The 19,417-nt window shown below is 42.9% G+C and overlaps 1 protein-coding gene across 2 annotated transcripts; it reads left to right on the top strand.

Moving 5' to 3' along the window:
• Nucleotides 1-1,993: 1,993 nt before the first annotated feature.
• Nucleotides 1,994-17,826, top strand: LOC137380518 (2-aminoethanethiol dioxygenase-like). Of its 2 annotated transcripts, none has more exons than XM_068052439.1 (3): nt 1,994-2,928; nt 11,667-11,777; nt 17,266-17,826. In XM_068052439.1, coding segments are annotated over exons 1-2 (801 nt in total). In that variant the 5' UTR covers nt 1,994-2,128; the 3' UTR covers nt 11,668-11,777; nt 17,266-17,826. The 2 variants fall into 2 exon arrangements, with proteins under 2 accessions (XP_067908540.1, XP_067908541.1); XM_068052440.1 differs by having other exon boundaries at nt 1,994-2,933.
• The last annotated feature ends 1,591 nt before the right edge of the window (nt 17,827-19,417 follow it).

Raw genomic sequence — 19,417 nt, 5'->3', positions numbered from 1 at the left:
GGATGACGGGTGAGCTCCTGAAACTGCAGGCCAATCAAGGGCCCGCAACGATGTCAAGCCAGCAGCCCCACCGGGAAAGGTAGGCAGGCAGGCAAGCGTGACGGTGCCTCAACATGGAGGTGCTCTAGGCTGCCTGCATAGAAGTGATCAATCACAGGCAGGGCTGCAATCTTTCATCGCTGGAGATCCGTCATTGAGGCTGCTCCGACGTTGATAAAATACTGGCACCAGCGCAAAATGACCCTTAAATGGGGATTTAATTGCACTAATTGGCTGCCCGCCTCAGTTAAGTGAGCAGCTGACCCAGTTTCCAGTCCTCACCTGGGAAAGTCCCCCAGAAGCGGGAATGCATCAGGGAGCTGTCCCGATGCGGCACCCCTCTATTTTCCCAACCTACCCCCCACCTTCCCCCTCCAACCCCATCTTCACGGGGCTGGGAAAATTCAGCCAGTTAACTCTGTTTCTCTCTCCATGGGAGCTGCCTGACCTGCTGAGTATTTCTAGCATTTTCTGTTTTTATTTTGGATTTCCAGCATCCACAGTCTTTTGCTGTTCTCCAGTTACCTGTCTCTTCAAAGCACACGACACTTACCATATGTCACCAGGCCATTGGCAGCATTAACGTACCCACGCTATTTTTACAATTACAAATGGATCAAAATGTGATTGATATTGTAATAGGTTGGCATCCTTCCATCTATGAAAGATGATGAACACACAGCAAACAATCCATTTCTTCTCTTGGTGCACCTTTGCCGATGCCTTTGAAGGCCAATCCTTGAGAGGCAGGTTCTGCACAAGTGCTGCACATGAAGCTGCCAAGTGACGCTGTGAGTTATTGTTTTTGATGTGGCATCTGTTGCCAAACAGCTGTAGCAACTGGTCGTCGTAGTAGTGTACACCAGTCCACAGGATGTGTCACCATTTCTTCTTTTGCCAGCTAGTGACTCCCAGGTGCAATAGTCAACATTTAGGGTCTTCGTGTAATACTTACATGCATCCTTGAAGCAGAGGTTACATGGTTTATAAGGCCTGTGTTCTCAGCACCTTTCTGTATGACTGTGAAAAATGGGCAACTTACAGCTACCGGGAAAGGAAGCTCAATAATTTCTATCTTCACTGCCTGCTGCGCACTATGGGTATATCCTAGCAGGACAAAATCACAAATGTGACAGTCCTCTCAAAGACAGAGCTCCCAAGTGTGTTGGCACTAATCAAACAGAGGCAACTTCAGTGGATCGGACACATCCGCAGGTTGGAAGATGATCGTATACCCAAGGACCTTTTGTATGGTGAGTCCAGTGGGGTGCCCAAAGCTAAGCTTCAAGTATACAGCAATGTAATTACAATTTTAAAATGTATTAAATTTAGCTGAGCATGATGTGTAGTTTCACCTTGAATCCTGCTCACCAGTGAGGTGCATTCCTTATTCAACATTTAGTAATACCCTTTATTTATGAACGCTTATTACCTCTTAGACTCGGCAATAGCTTATTTTCTATGGGATGATACAGTCGCAAGTGTTTAATCTGATTCTGTACCAAATTCAATCTGAAAACTGATACATATGCTTGTGTGAAAGTTCTCTGATTTTAAGTATATATACAGAAGTGACTGCAGTTGCATGCTCTACAAAGCCTGCAGCCAGTCCGATGTGTACAGCAGCAACTTTTTGAATCAGCCTCAGTGAGTTGTAGTCCCTCCCTAAATCGAGGCGGAGGAGGAGCGGGGCCATTTCCAGCGGTTAAATAAAAGGAAGCAGTAAAGCGAAGGCGTGAGACCCTGTCGACGCTGCCTGCTTTACCTTTGGTGCAGCGAGGCAGCGGTGAATCGGGAAAGGCTGGGAAAACTACAAATCCCAAAAGGGCCTGTGCAGGCGCCGTGACGCAAGAGGAGCGCAGGCGCACACTTGAATGGGCGGACATGGTGACCAATGTGCACGCAAAGTGGATGACGTCATGACGTATGGGCACGCGTGTGAATGACGTCATATCGTAGTGGCTACGTGACTGTGCAGGCGTGCAGCAGCAGCTGAAGGAGGGGGACGGTGGAGTGCAGCTGACGTTAATCCGAGGTCGGCGGGGCGGTTCGGAACGGCCTCCTCAGTAGCGGCGGTTAGAGCCGGACGATGCCGAGGGACAATATGGCGTCCCTGATCCAGAAAATCGCCCGCCATGCCCGCACCACCTTCAAGCTGTTGCCGCTGGCGGAGCCCGAGACTGAGACTGGGGCCTTCCAGGACAACCTGAACAAGCTGCGCAAGCTGCTGGAGAAGATCCGGCCCGAGGATCTGAACCTGGGGCGCAGGAGGAGTGACGGACCACGCCACGGCCCCCCAGTTACCTACATGCACATCTGCGAGACCGAGTACTTCTCCATGGGGGTCTTCCTGCTGCAGAGTGGTTCTTGCATCCCGCTGCACGATCACCCGGGGATGCACGGCCTGCTGAAGGTGCTGTACGGGAATGTCGCCATCAAGTGCTTTGACAAGGACGAGCTGGAGGCCGGGGGCAGGCTGGAAGCTGGAGCGGTCGGAGTGCAGTTTAACCCGCCCCTGCTGCAGTGCCAGTGGGCAGCGCTGCGGCGGTCACTGTGGAGGTCGAGCGAGGTGCTGGACGAGGAGAGCGGGCCCTGCTTGCTGACCCCACTGCACAGCAACATGCACCAGATCGACGCGCTGGATGGTCCTGCCGCTTTCCTGGACATACTGGCGCCTCCATACGACCCGGAGGCGGGCAGGGACTGTCACTACTTCAAGGTGTTGCAAGTGTCCGAGAGCTCGGGGAAAGCCAGCCCAGGGCCGCCCCAGCAGGAGCAGGAGGCGGTATGGCTGCTGGAGGTGCCGCAACCCGCTGACTTCTGGTGTGGCGGAGAGCCTTATCCCGGTCCCAAGGTGGTCCTTGATCATGAAGCTGGCCAGAGAGAATAGTAATGTACTCATTTTCTGTCAATAGCCCCTCCCCTCCCCTCCCCTCCCCTCCCCTCCCCTCCCCTCCCCTCCCCTCCCCAGCCTTGCATGGTTAATGCTGTTTTTATTGATGCAGTGTCGGTCCTATTTTAGTATCTTTGTCCAAGATGCCTCAAAACACTACTGGAGAGGAAAAAGACTTTGAGACTGGACCGTGGGAGAAGTGTGTATTCGTTCACACGCTTTATTTTGGCCGTTACACAAGATGTTATATAACGGATCTGTCCAGTGGCTTCCTCTTATGGCTCTTGGTTTTAAGTCTAGCACTTATTGGCAAACATCCCGGTGACTTTATTGGTGGTACAACCTGCCATTTATCAAACATTAATTGTTGCCATTGCTGGAATATAATCTATAAAAAAAACCCATCAACCTCTCCCTTTCAGTCATGGGTAATTTATTCAGTTTTTCAAATACATAAATAGTTTCTGAGAACATGGGTTATTTGTTTTCCCAGTAAGAACAAAACACCACTGGCAGCTAACACTGTTAGCAGTTATTTCTTCCCTCTGTGACCAAATGTGGTTTGTTGCAGAACTCTGTTTAACTGTTGCCCAAGTAGTCGGCAACCTGAAAATTTGACAGCTGCCAGACCGTACAGGTTGGCAAATGTCTTGCATTTTTGTCACTTTGGTTATCACTGTTTGCCTCAAATCCCCCCCACACACTGGTCCATTTTTTTCTTTGTTTTCATTAAATGTGCTGCATGCTACAAATTTGGCTCGGGCCTTTTAAGAAAAGGAGTCGTTAAGAGTTCAATGCCCCTAGTGTTTTCCAGCACTCGGCCCTGTGTTTGTCTTATATATTTACTGTGATGCTCTGTCGGATGCATTATCGGAGAGTCTGTTTGCACTCTGGATACCAAAATGCTGACCCTGGCCATGTTAGCAACCAATCTAGTCAATAAAATCCCAATTATACAGGCAGCGTCTGGAAATATAAATTGTTGGGTATGGATGGCCGAGGGTAGTTAAGAAATTCTCATCTACGCACCCGTGAAACTACTATGAAATGAAGTGTTGCTTATGGTGAGCATCTGTAGCAGCTGCTTCCATTTGGCTGTGTATAACACTTTTCTTCTTTAGTATTAACTGATACAGTAGCTTGACTTTTGAAAGCAACATTGCAACAAATTGACAACAAGCATTTGGTATATTCAGTATGCTGACTACTGTAACTGCACTATGAAGTTCTGCTTTAACAAGTAGTTTACCTGTATGTAGGCTACAAGATCTTAAAACTGCAAACTGGATTTTCTTGTAAATCTACAGTACAACACTTACACAAAATCTGCTTGGAATGATTGTCCTTCTGTCTATTGATAAAACTAAATGCAGCCAAACGAGGGAAACGTAACCAAATGTTAACTTTATAACCAGAAGCAAAGGCTGTGGTTTTCAGGTTCAAGGTGGCCTTAATTTTCAAACACAAAGCTCCAATTTGTTGTCCAATGAAATACTCCAAACATTTCCCACCCCCACGCTTTTCAAAAGCTAACTTAAAAATCCCCACCCGCACCGTGTCAGATGTTCCCTCTTCAATTCCATGCCCTGGAGACGAGTCAGCTTTGACTTCTGCAACATCGTATCAATTTGACTCCCCATCCTCCCCCCCCCAGCCCCACTCATAATAAAATGTTCCCTTTTTGATTTACCGATTAAGCAGAGTTCTGCACAATTAGAGGTGTTTTTAGTCAAAATAGTGCCCTATCCTCAGAGGGATGGAACATATTTATTGCAGAATCTGAAGCTGGTGGAAGCAGGACTTATTTAAATAAGTCATGAAATTGTCATAACTAAATGGTTCAGTTTTGCTGTAAGCATAACACTATGTACAAGATGTCCATGTAGTTTTGCATGCTGTGGTTCCATAATCCAGTATATTAGGTACCCAGTCTGCACTGACCTTTGTTGCTTCATCTGAAAATACAGATGTAGAAAAAAATGTTTAGCCATATAATTTCATTCTGTGTTGTGAATAAAACAGTGTGTGTGGAAGATGATTTCTGATCCACTTGAAAGGCTGACTGAATTATGCTGTCTGCATTGGTGGAATAAAAAATCATATATAGCACATTATGTATTATCCTTCAGTTGTACCATTTCAAAAGAATATAGCAGAGGCTATTCAATTTATTAGAAAATATTATGAGCAATAAAATGTATTGAGTATGATTTTACTGCTGCTGTATTCAATATGTTTATACTGGAACTTTAAGCAGCTAAAGCATTATGCTAAATCGAATATGGTCACCCACTGTATAATTCTATACAAATTCCCAAAGACTCATTCTCATACTTGGGCAAAACAGTCGCAATATTGTCTGTTGCCAGATAGTAACTGAAGTGCTATTGGCACAAAGCCATCTAAACACCGGAGGTTTTGACCAAAGCCACTCGAACTGAGCATGCAAACCAGAAGCAATGTTAGGTTAACCACCAGTAAAATATTTAGGACAGCTTAATGGAAATTCATTTTACAGACGAATGATACTGTGCAAAAATCAAGCAATTCACTGGTCCACTGCCTCATTAGATTTTTAAGTGCTGAATGCAAGGTCAGGATTTAGAAAATAGACATTTCTGCTTGAGTAGACTTTCATGTTATCAATAACTACTTTGAGGTCTAGCTAACAACAACTTCACTGCATTGCAGCAATCATAATTTCTGCAGAGTTGAAAGACCTTTAGCTTTTTTTAAATACCTGTTTACTGATCAGAAGGCAAACACTTACGAGTTAGTATGGAATTCAACGGTATAATTTTGTATCTAGGAATTATGCAAAGTTTTTAGCTACTGCAACCTAAATTTGGTTAAGTTGTAATAACTGGTGTATCAGTTATCTTGAATTAATATAAGCTTTCCACTCAGCACATGCTTGGACACCCATATCACAACGTTGCACACCCTGACCTGAGTGTGTCAACTTGGCTTAGTGGTGGTTCTTTATTGGTCTAAATGAGAAGGTCATGGGTTTGAGCACATTATCCAGGGAGTGCTGCACTGCCAGCAGTGCCATATTTTAAAATGTCGTTAAAACGAGGCCCCTGTCTGCCCTCTCATAGTACATAGTGCTATTTGAAGAAGAGCAGGAAAGTTCTGGTATTCTTGATAACACTTATTCCTCAGTCATCCAATTAATTGTTATTGGGTCCTTTCTGTATACAAATTGACTGTCAGATTGCCTACATAACAGTGAGTGCACTTGAGAAGTTAGTCATTAACTGTGAAGCACTGTGGGTTATCTTGACAGGAAAGGTGCTATATAAAGTAAGTTCTTTCATTAAGCTTATGGAAACAGCATGGGAAGTATAGCCTTACAGTTTAGTGCTGGTATCTTGAGCAGAAGACTTGGATTCTGACCAGTGACAGTCTTTCAGTTTTGCCTGCTGCATTTGACCTTCCATGATTCTATTCCTACCCGCCCCACCCAAGTCATCAGATCTGCAATGTTTTGTCCTGTGTGCATGATCAGTTACTTATATATCAAGATTTCATGCTTGATCCCTTCCTATTCCTCATCTATATTGTCCATAACTTGGGGTCAGCTTCCGTATGTGTGCCAAGCTCTTAACACCACCATCCATGACTATTGCTGTGGATCTAACTACACAACCAATATCAAATCATGGGTGTAGTGGCAATGCTGATTCCAACTTGTGCCAGCATTACTGTAAACCCTATTCCATCCCTCCTTCTCCGATTGAACCTAACAATACATGCCCTTGGTGTTCTGTTTGACTCGGTCCATTCTATTTCGGCTTGTGCCAGAAGTACCGGTTAAACCCTATTCCATCCCCTCCTCTGCTGAAACTGATTCCAGTAATACATACCCTTAATGTTCTGTTTGATCCTACTATTCAACAGTAAAATCAATTTCCACCTCTAATTTTTCCTGCCTTCGTCCCAACCTTATTCCTTAGTGCTTCTAAATCATTCAACTGTATCTCCAAGCTCAAATTGTGTTGCCGTTTTAAAAAAAAAATCGCGAGCATGTTCCAACACATTCTTGCAAATTGAAATCTCCTGCATCCTATCTTGTGTAAAGTCATTCTTATTACCCCAGAACTTGGCAACCTTTATTTGCTCATTGTCTCCCAGTAGACTGATTTCAAAATCTTTGTCCTTGTACCTAGATCGCTTAATGCTTCAGCTCACATTGCCTCTGCAAACTGAAGCAGCCCATTGTTCCCACTTGTATCATCTGATTCCCTGACTTTGGCCTGCAGTATGACCCCTTCCATCACAGCACCATCTATAGCAAAACCTTTAACCGTCTTGCATTCTGGAATTTTCTCTCTCAACCCTTCCATCTCCCATATCTTTCCTCATCTTTCCCACATGGCAACAGTAACTGTTTCATTGGCTGTAAAACACTTTGAGGTCCCCTAAGGTTGTGAAAGTATTTTCTTTTGAATGTTTTTACAAAACATCACAATGCTTAAACATCTTAAAAGTGTTTTAAAGACAATTATTTTGAAATGTTGTGATTATAAAGTGGACAGAAATATCCCACAGAGTGGCTGAATGGTTAACCTGTTACCAGCTTTCAGTCACCTTGTGTCCTTCCTGATTCTGTTTGAATTGCTTTTAGGTGTTTTGCTATGTTACCAATGTACTAAACAGGTGAAAGCTCTTGCTTCCTCAGTTCTTCATAATAGCTAGATAGATATTTTTATGGTTCTGGAATGTTCCGCATTGGGAACAGATATGGAGATTAAATATGGCAATGTGCCTGTTGGACGAAAGGAATTTGTCAGGGTGCTACTGGAGAAAATGTCTTCTGAAGCACCCCGGCCCCTCACTTTTTGGTCTCTATCTCCCTCCTGGTCTTCAGAAGCCTCTTTAAGACATCTTACATCTTGCTTTTGCCCTATCTTTTCCTCAGTCCTGCTTGGTTTCTACTCTTTCCACCATTCCTGTAAACATCTCTTTGTATTTGATGAGCACGAAAGAAATGAGTCGTTTTCCAAAATATATAAACTGCTGACCCCTTCAAATAGTGAAAATATATTGTTTGGCATAAACAGTTGTTATAGTGTATACTAATAAAATGGGCATAACTGGTTCTCATCTTTTCAAAGCGAAATTTTATTAAAAAGGTAACTTTTTGATTAGTTTTTCTAAATGAAAGTTATCAACAATTTTTGCTCCGTTTTGATGCATGTTACATGTTTGCTATTGGGAAATGTTAACTAAAATCAATTGGCTAGTGATGAATGAATAATGTTTAGGTTGATTCAGATGCACAGCCTTTTGTTTAGAGTGGTTTATTTGGTCTTCATTTGACCATGTGGTAAATTGGAATTCTGATTACCATATTCCAAACAATAACTGTTAACTTAAAGAATTGCTACCAGTCAGTATTCTGGGCCAATACATTTGCCTGGGTGACTAAGAAAGTAGTCTCATTTTACTGTAGTTCAAAACCTGTAAAATTCTGTAACCGTGTGCAGTAAAGTCTATACAAGGTATCAATATTGTCATACGTGTAACAGAATTGAACTGTGTATTTCCAAGTTTTATGTTAAATAAATGAAAATGCAAACCCACAGTGCAAATTTGCTGTTTTTCATTAACACTCAATGTGGTACCAGTTTTAAGTAGAATCATGGTGGAGTGACTACAACATTCTCTTCCCTCCGGCATCATTGTTTGTTTATATGTGCCTAATATAGTCACCCATTTATATACAACGACCTTCTCCAGAGTGTTAGTAATTGAGCCAATCAAGCAAACCATGTCCTTAAACAATACAGCTAGAACTAAAACATTTTAATGTTTTGTTCTTATGCTAGAAAGAACCTCCTTTTATGGTGAATAGCATTTTTTTGTGATGGGGAAGGAGAAGAGAAAGGGACCTGCAAATAATTTAGTAAACCCATGTGCATAGATCTAAACTATGCATTGATTCAAATTCTTCGTCTATGCAAAAGTTTTGATTTATGTGCAAACCTGAAATACTAATGAACTAAGCAGTTACTTTACCTTCACTCAGTCATTCAAACCTCCCTGAGCAGTTAATTCTGGACTGTAATTGTTTAATGATAATTGGCTGTCACGGATCTGACGTGAATAATAACTGTCCCTAAATGTCAATTGAGATTCTCAACATTTTCAAGTGCAAGAGAATTGCATGGTGCTGTTGACAGGGGCTGGGGATTCAAAGTTACAAAAAGCTGCTTTTCGCCTCAACATCAAGAGAAAGTTTATTCTGATTTCATTATTTAGATATATTGAGGACCAGCTGTTGCCAAGTAATAGAACAAGTTATAGACTTGAATCAATTTTCTGCCTGATATCCTTGAACTTTGCACCAATCTCCCTATTTTGAAACCTACAATTGTTGACTATTGACTAAAAGCCTTTAGGAAGGAGCTGGGATAAACCTTGCCATATGTTTTTGTAAGAGAAAAACCACATTAGAAATATATACAGTTCACATAAATTAGTAAACATACCCAGACAATTAGTGTTGGCTCTGGAATATCCTTGGAGAGTAGAGAGAAAGGGAGAGCAGGGGAAGAAAAATGCCTGATTAAAAATATAAAGGACTTGCATTTAAATAGCACGTTCACAACCTCAGGACCTCCTAAAGTACTTTGCAGCAAATTAAGTATTTCTGAAGTGTACCAACCACTGTTGTAGGAAATGTGGCTGCCAATTTGTATACAGCAAGCTCCCACAAACAGCAACGATTTGAATGACCAGCTTTAGTGATGTTGTTTGAGATTTAGAGATTGTCTGGGAGAACTCAAATAAAATAGAAAATGCTGGAAATGCTCAGCAGGTCAGGCAGCATCTGTGGAGAGAAAAACAGCCGAGGTTTCAGGTCGATGACCTTTCATTAGATGCTGCCTGAACTGCTGAGCGTTTCCAGCGTTTTCAGTTTTTATTTCAGATTTCCAGCAGCCGCAGTATTTTGCGCCAGGAGAGCTCCCCTACTCTTCAAATAGTGTTATGGAATCTTTTATGTCCACTTGAGAGGGCAGATTAGCTGCCAGAATTAAGAAAAAAATTGCACCTACATAGTCTCCTTCATGACCTCAGTATGCCCTAAAGTGCTTTAGAGCCAATGACATACTGCTGAATTGTAGTCACTGTTGTAATGTAGGCAACGCGGCAACCAATTTTGTGCAAATCCCTTGCAGTCCTGCAAAACAAGAACACAAACTATTTAAGGAAGCATTGTCTAAAGACGCATGTTATTGGCCAATTTTGAAATTTAATTGATAAAATCAGTGATCTGTTCACAGTAAACAAACACTGTAGAGCCATATTGACCATTAGAAATCAACGTATGCACAGGTGTGGCGAGGGCAACACTGTTTTAGCTGCATGCACTAGTTTTGGTAGAAAATGCCACACAAAATACAGGTAAATGTACTTCATGTGTATATTTAACTATCATCTACCACTATTTAGTGATCAAGGAAGTAATGCACACAACATTTCTCATCTTACCATTTTACAGACAAATGCTCAAAGATTCAAGTTTCCACACATGCACAAATTTGATTATTGATCTTGCGTGCCCAACAGTATCTATTTTTTTTAAATTTGCTGATAAAATCCAGTAGCCACATCTAGAATCCCAATTAGCCACATGTGACTGCTGCTAATGTGTTGGACAAGACTACTACAGAGGTCAAGTGTTTGTGGCTGTCTCTATAAAATAATCAGTTTCTGTTTAACAAGGAGGATCCAGAGGTGTTAAAATTAATGGATTCAATGTGGTGTGAAGACATGGAAATAAATGGCTTGAGTAAACTTTTTATGTAACACCTCCTCAATCAGCACTTAATCAGCCAAATATAGTGACATCACTGTTCCCTGCCAGAATGGATAAATCCATTATCAATCACACTTGGAGATCACACTACTGTAAGTGACGGATTGATATTATGTACATAATTTATATTATGTTTCTATCTTCCACTCATTGCATGAGAAATTTCCTGCTTCGGAGGACACTGCAGTAGTTTTGGTCATGAGTTCCTTTTGATATAGTTTGTAAAGGCACTTTTTATTTTGCTGAGTGACTAGACTGCTGTAGTGCATTGTTTAAATAGACTGCTGAGCAAATACTTTGCTGTAAAATAGACAGTTTGCTCTGAGTATAAATTGCAACCTGCTTCCAATTCATTGGCTGACTTTGGGATGTCAAAAGATATTTCACAGTTAAGCATAGTCAAATTTATTTTACCATATCTCATTGGGCTGTTCTTTCTTTTCTGGTCCTGTCATCCTTGACTTCCCCTTTCCCAGCAGCAACAGGCTAGGGAAAAGTGTCTTAAAAGATTTAACAGCTCCAAGCTAGGTGTAAATGTAGGAAAGTTTAAACGATGATTCTTGCACAGTTAGGATAGTTTACACTTTCTACCTGTTCACTCTTCTGTTTTGTACAAATGCAAAACAATTTTAAATTGCTCTCTTTCCAATGACATATCCATTCCACAATATCTGTCAATTTCTTAATTGGCCAAACAGGGTTCTGCACTACCACCTGGCCTGCAACTGACCCCAGCTTTCATTTCAAAAATCCCCAGTAACTGACCTGCTAGCCTTAATGGATCACGTGTCTTTATTTTATAATTTTACATGGCATGATGTACCCATCCTTATAAAACAGTAAAAACAAAGTATTCTGGTGAAAGGTCATCGGCCTGAAATGCTAACTCTGTTTTTCTCTCCACAGATGCTGCCAGACTTGCTGAGTTTTCCAACATTTGCAGGAGATTTCCATATCCATAAACAAATTAAATGGAAGGAAAGTCACCAGTTGCTGGTGCAAAGAAGCAGAATATGAGTGAGTTTTCTGGCTGATGTTTTCTGGTTGTTCTTTCACCGGCCCATGAATTTCCATCACTTAAAATGAATGGGTTGATGAGCACAGAAAGCTTCTGCCATATGATCATTAATATATCACATTTTCACAAGTAGATAACAATTAGCTCCTGAAACACGTAAATGTTTGTTGCTTAAATGTTCCAGAAGAATCCAGTGGAAAAGCCCAGTGAGGCAATCAAATTTTTCTGTAAAATAGACAGTATAATGCCTTTAACGTAATAAATAGTCCCAAAATGCTTCATGGGAGCATTATAAAACAAAATGTGGCACAGCCACAAAAGGAGATATTAGGTTAGATGACCAAAAGCTTGGACAAAGAGGTTTTAAGGATTCTCTTAAAAGAGGAAAGTGAGGTAGATGGGCAGAGAGGTGTAAGGAGGGAATTCCAGAGCTTAGAGCCTAGGCAAGCAAAGACATGGCCACCAAGGGTGGAGCAATTAAAATCGGAGATGCACAAGAGGCCAGAATTAGAAGAGCGCAGATATCTTGAAGGGTTGTGGCGCTGGAGGAGATCATAGAGTTAGGGAGTGGTGAGGCAATGGAAGTATTTGAAAACAAGGATGAGAATTTTAAAATCAAGGGTTGTTGACCGGGAGCCAATGTAGGTCAGTAAGCACAGAGGTGATAGGGGAATGGGACTTGGTGCGAGTTAAGAGTTTTGGATGACCTCAAGTTTACAGAGGGTAGAATGTGGGAGACCAGCCAGGAGTGTGTTGGAATAGTCAAGTCTAGGGGTAACAAAGGCGTGAATGAGGGTTTCAGCAGCAGATGAGCTGAAACAGGGTGATGTTACAGAGGTGGAAATAGACTGTCTTTGTGATGGCCCAAATATGCGATTGGAAGCTCATCTTCGGATCAAATGTGACACCACAGTTGCGAATAGACTGGTTTAGTCTCAGACTGTTGCCGAGGAGAGGGATGGAGTCAGTAGCTAGAGAGTGCAGTTTGGAGCGGAGACCCAAAATAATGTCTTCAGTCTCCCCAATATTTAATTAGATGAGATTTCTGCTCCTCCAGTACTGGATGTCGGATAAGCAGTCTGATAATTTAGCAACAGTGGAGGAGTCGAGAGAAGTGGTGGTGAGGTAGAGTTTAGTGTCATCAGCATACGTATGAAAACTAACGTACTGCTTTTGGAAGATGTCGCTGAGGGGCAGCATGTAGATGAGAAATAAGAGGGGGCCAAGGATAGATCCTTGGGGGACACCAGACGTAACGGTGCAGGAGCAAGGAGAGAAGCCATTGCAAGTGATTCTCTGGCTATGATGAAATAGATCAGAATGAAACCAGGTGAGAGCAGTCCCATCCAGGTGGAAAATAGTGGAGAGGCATTGGAGGAGGATGGTGTGGTCAACCATGTCAAAGCTGCGGACAGGTCGAGAAGGACGAGGAGGGATATTCTGCCTTTTGCACAGTCCCACAGGATGTCATTTGTGACTTTGATAAGAGCCATTTCGGTACTTTGCTAGGGCCAGAAACCTGAAGGGAAGGATTCAAACATGGAGTTCGGAAAAATAGAACAGATTTGGGAGGCGACAACACGTTCAAGGACAAAAACAGAAAATGCTGGAAATACTGATCAGGTCAGGCAGCATCTGTGGAGAGACAAACAGAGTTAACGTTTCTCTCCAGAGATGCTGCCCTGACCTGCTCGGTATTTCCAGCATTTTCTATTTTTGTTTCAGATTTCCAGCATCCACAGTATTTTGCTTTTGAACACGTTCAAGGACTTTGCACATGTCAGCGAGGTTGGAGATGGGGTGGTAGTTTGCAAGCTCAGAGGGGTCAATGATTTTTTTTTTTGAGGAGATGGATGATGACTGCAGATTTAAATGAGAGAGGGACAATACCTGAAAAGTGAGTGCCGTTTACTATATCAGCCAACATGGGACCAGGAGGGGAAGTTGGGTGGTCAGCAGTTTAGTGGAAATAGGTTCAAGGGATAGGAGATGGGTCTCTTTTTATTTATTTATTTAGAGATACAGCACTGAAACAGGCCCTTCGGCCCACCGAGTCTGTGCCGACCAACAACCACCCATTTATTCTAACCCTACAGTAATCCCATATTCCCTACCACCTACCTACACTAGGGGCAATTTACAACAGCCAATTTACCTATCACCTGCAAGTCTTTGGCGGTGGGAGGAAACCGGAGCACCCGGCGAAAACCCACGCGGTCACAGGGAGAACTTGCAAACTCCACACAGGCAGTACCCAGAAAAGAACCCGGGTCCCTGGAGCTGTGAGGCTGCGGTGTTAACCACTACGCCACTGTGCCGCCCCAAGATGAGCTCGGAGAGGGCATGAGGGGAGATAGGAGAGAAACTAGAGAAAGATGCGAGTTCAGGGGTAGGACAACGGGGAGCTGCAGATTAAGTTTGGCCAGGTAGGCTAGTGGAAGGGTGGAACACAGCAAAGGCAGCTGAATGGATGGTCTCAATCTTAATGGCAAAGAAGCCCATGAGCGCCTCACACTTATTGTTGGAGGTGATGGTTGAGGAGACGGGGAGATGGGTTTAAAAATACTGTTTGTAGTAGAGAAAAGAAGCTGGGGTATCTTTGCTTTCCAGAATGATCCTAGAATAGTGTGCAGTTTTAGCAGATGAGAGCAGGACCTAGAAGTGCTTTATGTGGTGCAGCCAAATCTGGCGGTGGATGGCAAAGCCAGTTGCCACCATATTCTTTCAAGTTTGCATCCCTTGGTCTTAAGGGAGCAGAGATGAGGGCTGTACCAGGGGAGGGCCAGAGTGAGAGAGAGTAATGATTTTATTGGGGCCTAGGGCATCAAAGGTGGAGATGAGTGTGCGGATGAGCAAATCAGTAACTGCAGATATGTTGTGATGAATGGAGGGCCAAAGGAAAATGCAGCTATAAGTGAATAAGCGAGGATAGTGTTTTTCCAGGAGGGGATACAGAAGGAGGTAGGACTGGAGCATAGAAGGGGATGTGGGTGGTGAATGTTACAAGGAAGTGATCAGAGATGGCCTCATCTGTGATTGATACAATGGGACTAGCAAGACCACGTGAGATGGCAAGGTCAGGGGAGTGGCCGTGAATATGGATTGTGAAGTATACATGGAGGAAAAGAGTTAGGGAGGATAAGAGGGTAATGAACTCAGGAGAGAGATTATGATGAGTTGAGATGGAGGTTGAAATCACCAAGGATGAGAAGTCATTCAGTGCAGAGGCTGAGGAAGAACAGCAATGATGCTATTTCGATGAGAACATTATTATCATACTTGGGAGGGTGGTAGAGGAGAAGGATTTTGAATGAGGTGAGAGGTTGGAACAAGGTGAGATGCTCAAAGGAGGAGAAAGTGCCAGAGGAGTAGGGGGGATCAGGCCAAGCTGAGATTTGGTGATAAGCACCAAACTGCCACCATGACGCAATCCATCAGAGTCAGCATGGTTTTGTGAAGGGTAAATCGTGTTTGACTAATCTGCTAGAGTTCTTCAAAGATGTAACAAGTAAAGTGGATGATGGAGATCCTGTAGCTGTTGTATATCTGGATTTCCAGAAGGCATTTGATAAGGTGCTGCACAAAAGGTTAATACGCAAAGTTACATCACATGGGGTTAGGGGCAATTTATTAGCTTGGATAGAGGATTGACCAACCAACAGAAAACAGAGAGTCAGGATAAATGGGTCCTTTTCTGGTTGGCAAGATGTAACTAGTGGGGTGCCACAGGGTTCAGTCCTCGGGCCCCAACTATTTACAATCTACATTAATGACTTGGATGCAGGGATAGAAGGTACTATAGCCACATTTGCAGATGACACTAAAATAGGTGGGATAGTAAGTTGCAATAAAGAAATAAGAAATTTACAAATGGATATGGATAGGTTAGGTGAATGAGCCAAAATTTGGTAGACGGAGTTTAACGTGGATATGTGTGAGGTTATCCATTTTGGTCGGAAGAATAGAAAGGCAAATTATCTAAATAGAGAGAAACTTCAGAGTGCTTCGATGCAGAGGGATCTGGGTGTCCTCGTGCATGAATCGCAGAAAACTAGTATGCAGGTGCAGCAGGTAATAAGGAAGGCAAATGGAATTTTGGCATTTATTGCTAAAGAAGTAGAGTATAAAAGTAGGGAAGTGTTGCTGCAACTGTACAGGGCATTAGTGAGACTGCATCTGGAGTATTGCGTACAGTTTTGGTCCCCTTACTTGAGGAGGGATGTAGCTGCATTGGAGGCAATTCAGAGGAGGTTCACTAGATTGATTCCAGAGATGAGGGGTTTGTCTTATGAAGAGAGATTGAGCAGTTTAGGCCTTTACTCTCTAGAGTTTAAAAGAATGAGAGGAGATCTAATTGAGGTATATAAGATGATTAAGGGGATTGACAAAGTAGACGTAGAGAGGATGTTTCCTTTGGTGGGGCAATTTAGAACAAGAGGTCATAGTTTTAGGATAAGGGGTAACAGATTTAAAACAGATGAGGAGAAATTACTTCTCTCAAAGGTCGTGAGTCTGTGGAATTCACTACCCCAGAGTGCGGTGGATGCCGGGACATTGAGTAAATTTAAGGAGCAGATAGATTTTTAATTAGAAATGGGTTGAAGGGTTATGGAGAACAGACAGGAAAGTGGAGTTGAGGCCGAGATGAGATCAACCATGATCGTATTTGAATGGTGGAGCAGGCTCGAGGGGCTGAATTGCTTACTCCTGCTCCTAGTTCTTATGTTCTTATGACTTTGTCTTGATGGGGCAAGTAGCGGAATATATGGCCAGGTGCGGAGATAAGGGGAAGGGTGTCATTACCCCTTAGCCAGGTTTCCAGAAAGGCCACGATGTCGATGCAATCATCCACAATAAGTCCATGGATGGCAGGGGCCTTATTCAAAGTGGAGACATTCTAGCAGGAGATGCGGTTGGTGGGGTGATGGGTGGGGGTGAGAGCAGAGCCCATAGGGTCAGCAGTGGGGGTGAGTTAAATGGGAAGGAGATTGGCAAGATTAGCTCCCAGCGGGCGCATATAGTGGGAAGGTCGATGACAGATTGGGAATGGGCAATTGGTGTTGCTGCTCATAATGAGCAAGCATTGAGTGTCTTGATGAGCCCTTTGGAGGATGCTGAGAGTGACACAGAGGGAAGCTGTAGATTTATCTAAGAGGGTGTCAAGCCTGGGATGGCGGCAAGGGAGCAGAAAGGTTGAGGAGTACTCAAGGATTGGGGTCGTGAATTGGAAGGACAGAGCACACTATCAACTAAAGATTCCACTTTAAAATTTGTGGTACATGGAACATGCTGGAAACTGCTCTTTGGAAATAATAACCTGAATAGCTTTTGCAGTAGAGTTACCTCAGGAAAAAGTTGAAGAAATCATGCTTTATCTTTGAGTAGTTTGGCAGAGAAAGAATAAATTAATAAACAGCCATTGGCATTTGATACTTGTAAAATTGTATCAGAAAAAGTCCAAAACTTCATGGTTTATGTTGTTTCCAGGCTCTTGCAGAAGAATGTGGTTAACCTCACTGGGGTTTTCCATTGGACTGTAAAGAGATGGGTCCTCCTGACTGCAGTTTGTGGTGTGTCTACCTATGGAGCCATACAAGAGGGATGTGTAGTGATTGATTGACATGGACACCTACCTATCAGGAGAAAGCAAAGCTGTTACAGGACAGAACCAACCCAACCAGCCAAGTACTCCGAATTGGATTTCAGGCTCATCGACACAGGAATATCCCATCCTAGGATTTTCAACACTCTCCAGGCAATTCCATCGATGGGAACAGTGCCACGGAGAATACTGAAACGTACCATACCGTCTGTGACAGATGGGGCGGCATCTTCACGCTGTAATACAATTAAATTGCAGTCAATCTACTGCCAAAGTAAAGATTTAAAAGAAAGTTGAAAATGAAAATCAAACTAAGGTAAATGCATATAGTATATGCCACATGCTAAAATGTTCACACCTGACCCTGCTTAATTCTGAAATTAGAGGTGCGAGGAAATTTCAATTATCTAATTAAAAACAAATACAAATTGGTTTGTTAAATAAAATCTGATTGTTGTCATTTATTCTGGGAGTCCTTTACCTCTTGTGAGAATCTGGCGGCTGGTGGGATTGCCCGTTACTTTTTGAAAATGTGAGAACTGCAATATCCAATAAATGTCCCTCAACCTCATTTTGCTTCTAATATTTTGGAAGGAATCTTATTTCAAATATCGACCTTACCTTATCTGGGCACGCCTCTGATCTGATATTAAATACTAAGAGCGGTATTTTCTGTTAACCAGAAATACCATTTGTTCTTATTTTACCAGCCTAAAAAATAAATAAATTGCCTTCAAACTGAGAAGCAGAGTGTAAAAAGACATCGCTGCCTGTCATCTTCTATTTTGTTTTTAAGATAGTAAACTAAAATCTTGTGACTTTTATGTTTATATATATATATATATATTTGTAGCCAATAGTTGAATGAAATTATTTCATGTTCTTTCACAGCCACAGAGTAGGGAGTTTCTCTTTGGAAACTCTATGTAGTTTGGTGAAAAACACCCAAGACTGATAAATGTGCGGTGAAAGGATGTGCTCTGAAATTAACATCTCACTCACTGCCTGCTGCGTCGAACGAGAGTGATTAGTAACGTTTTGTTAAATACAACTTTGCATGATAAACTTTAGGTTTAAGGCCGAAACTTCATTCCACCTTGGTGTCTGCCTGGTGAAATCTGACATGTTTCACGCTGGAATTTGTTGCAAATTTAATAGGCGATTTCCAGCTGGAGGGAATTTTTCTTGATAGCAGTTAAAAAACTACATTAAGGACAGAATTACACACTTCTCTGCATGTCGCAGTGATTGAGACGTTCCTGTCTTCTGCTATTACACAGTAACAGGACCGAAATCGGCCGTGCTGTTTAAATCCAATGTCACTCCTGCAACCCCTGCTGTAGTTCGCAAATTCTTAACATAATAACGAATCATTAATGTATCTGCCCTTGTACATACCCAACTTGTCTCTAAACACATGTTCAAGTAACGCAGGGTCAAACAAGTAGCCATTGTGATTTCAATATGGGTTTCCAAGCGCGGAGACAATGGTTTATGCAAACAAGACTGCTGAGTTAAACCTAATCTGTTTTTAACTGTCCGAATTCTTGGAGATCAGTGCGCCCACCAGCATAGGGCTGTGCCATCAATTCAAACATCCTGCTGCAGTGCTGCCCTTACCCTGGAATTGCGGGAGGCAGCCTCCAATTCTTAAACTAGTAAAGGACCTGGAGTGCTTTTCAACCCGATCAAAGATGCTTCCAGAATTACCAGGGCTCGGCCCCACCTCCCGACACCAACTGGTGCCCCCAGTTCTCAATACAAACTAGGACCCCCACCTCTCAATACAAACTGGGACCCGCGTCTCCCAAATCAAACTGGGATCCTCACCCCTCAGTACGAACTGGGACCCGCACCTCTCCGTACGAACTGGGACCCGCACCTCCCAATACAAACTGGGACTCCCACCTCTCAATACAAACTGGGACCCGCACCCCTCAGTACAAACTGGGACCCGCACTCCTCAGTACAAACTGGGACCCGCACCTCTCAATACAAACTGGGACTCCCACCTCTCAATACAAACTGGGACTCCCG

The sequence above is a fragment of the Heterodontus francisci genome, chromosome 20 (genome assembly GCF_036365525.1).
Source record: "Heterodontus francisci isolate sHetFra1 chromosome 20, sHetFra1.hap1, whole genome shotgun sequence".
NCBI lineage: Eukaryota > Metazoa > Chordata > Chondrichthyes > Heterodontiformes > Heterodontidae > Heterodontus > Heterodontus francisci.
Note: the sequence above shows the minus strand (reverse complement) of the source record. Positions and strands in the feature narration are given on the sequence as shown.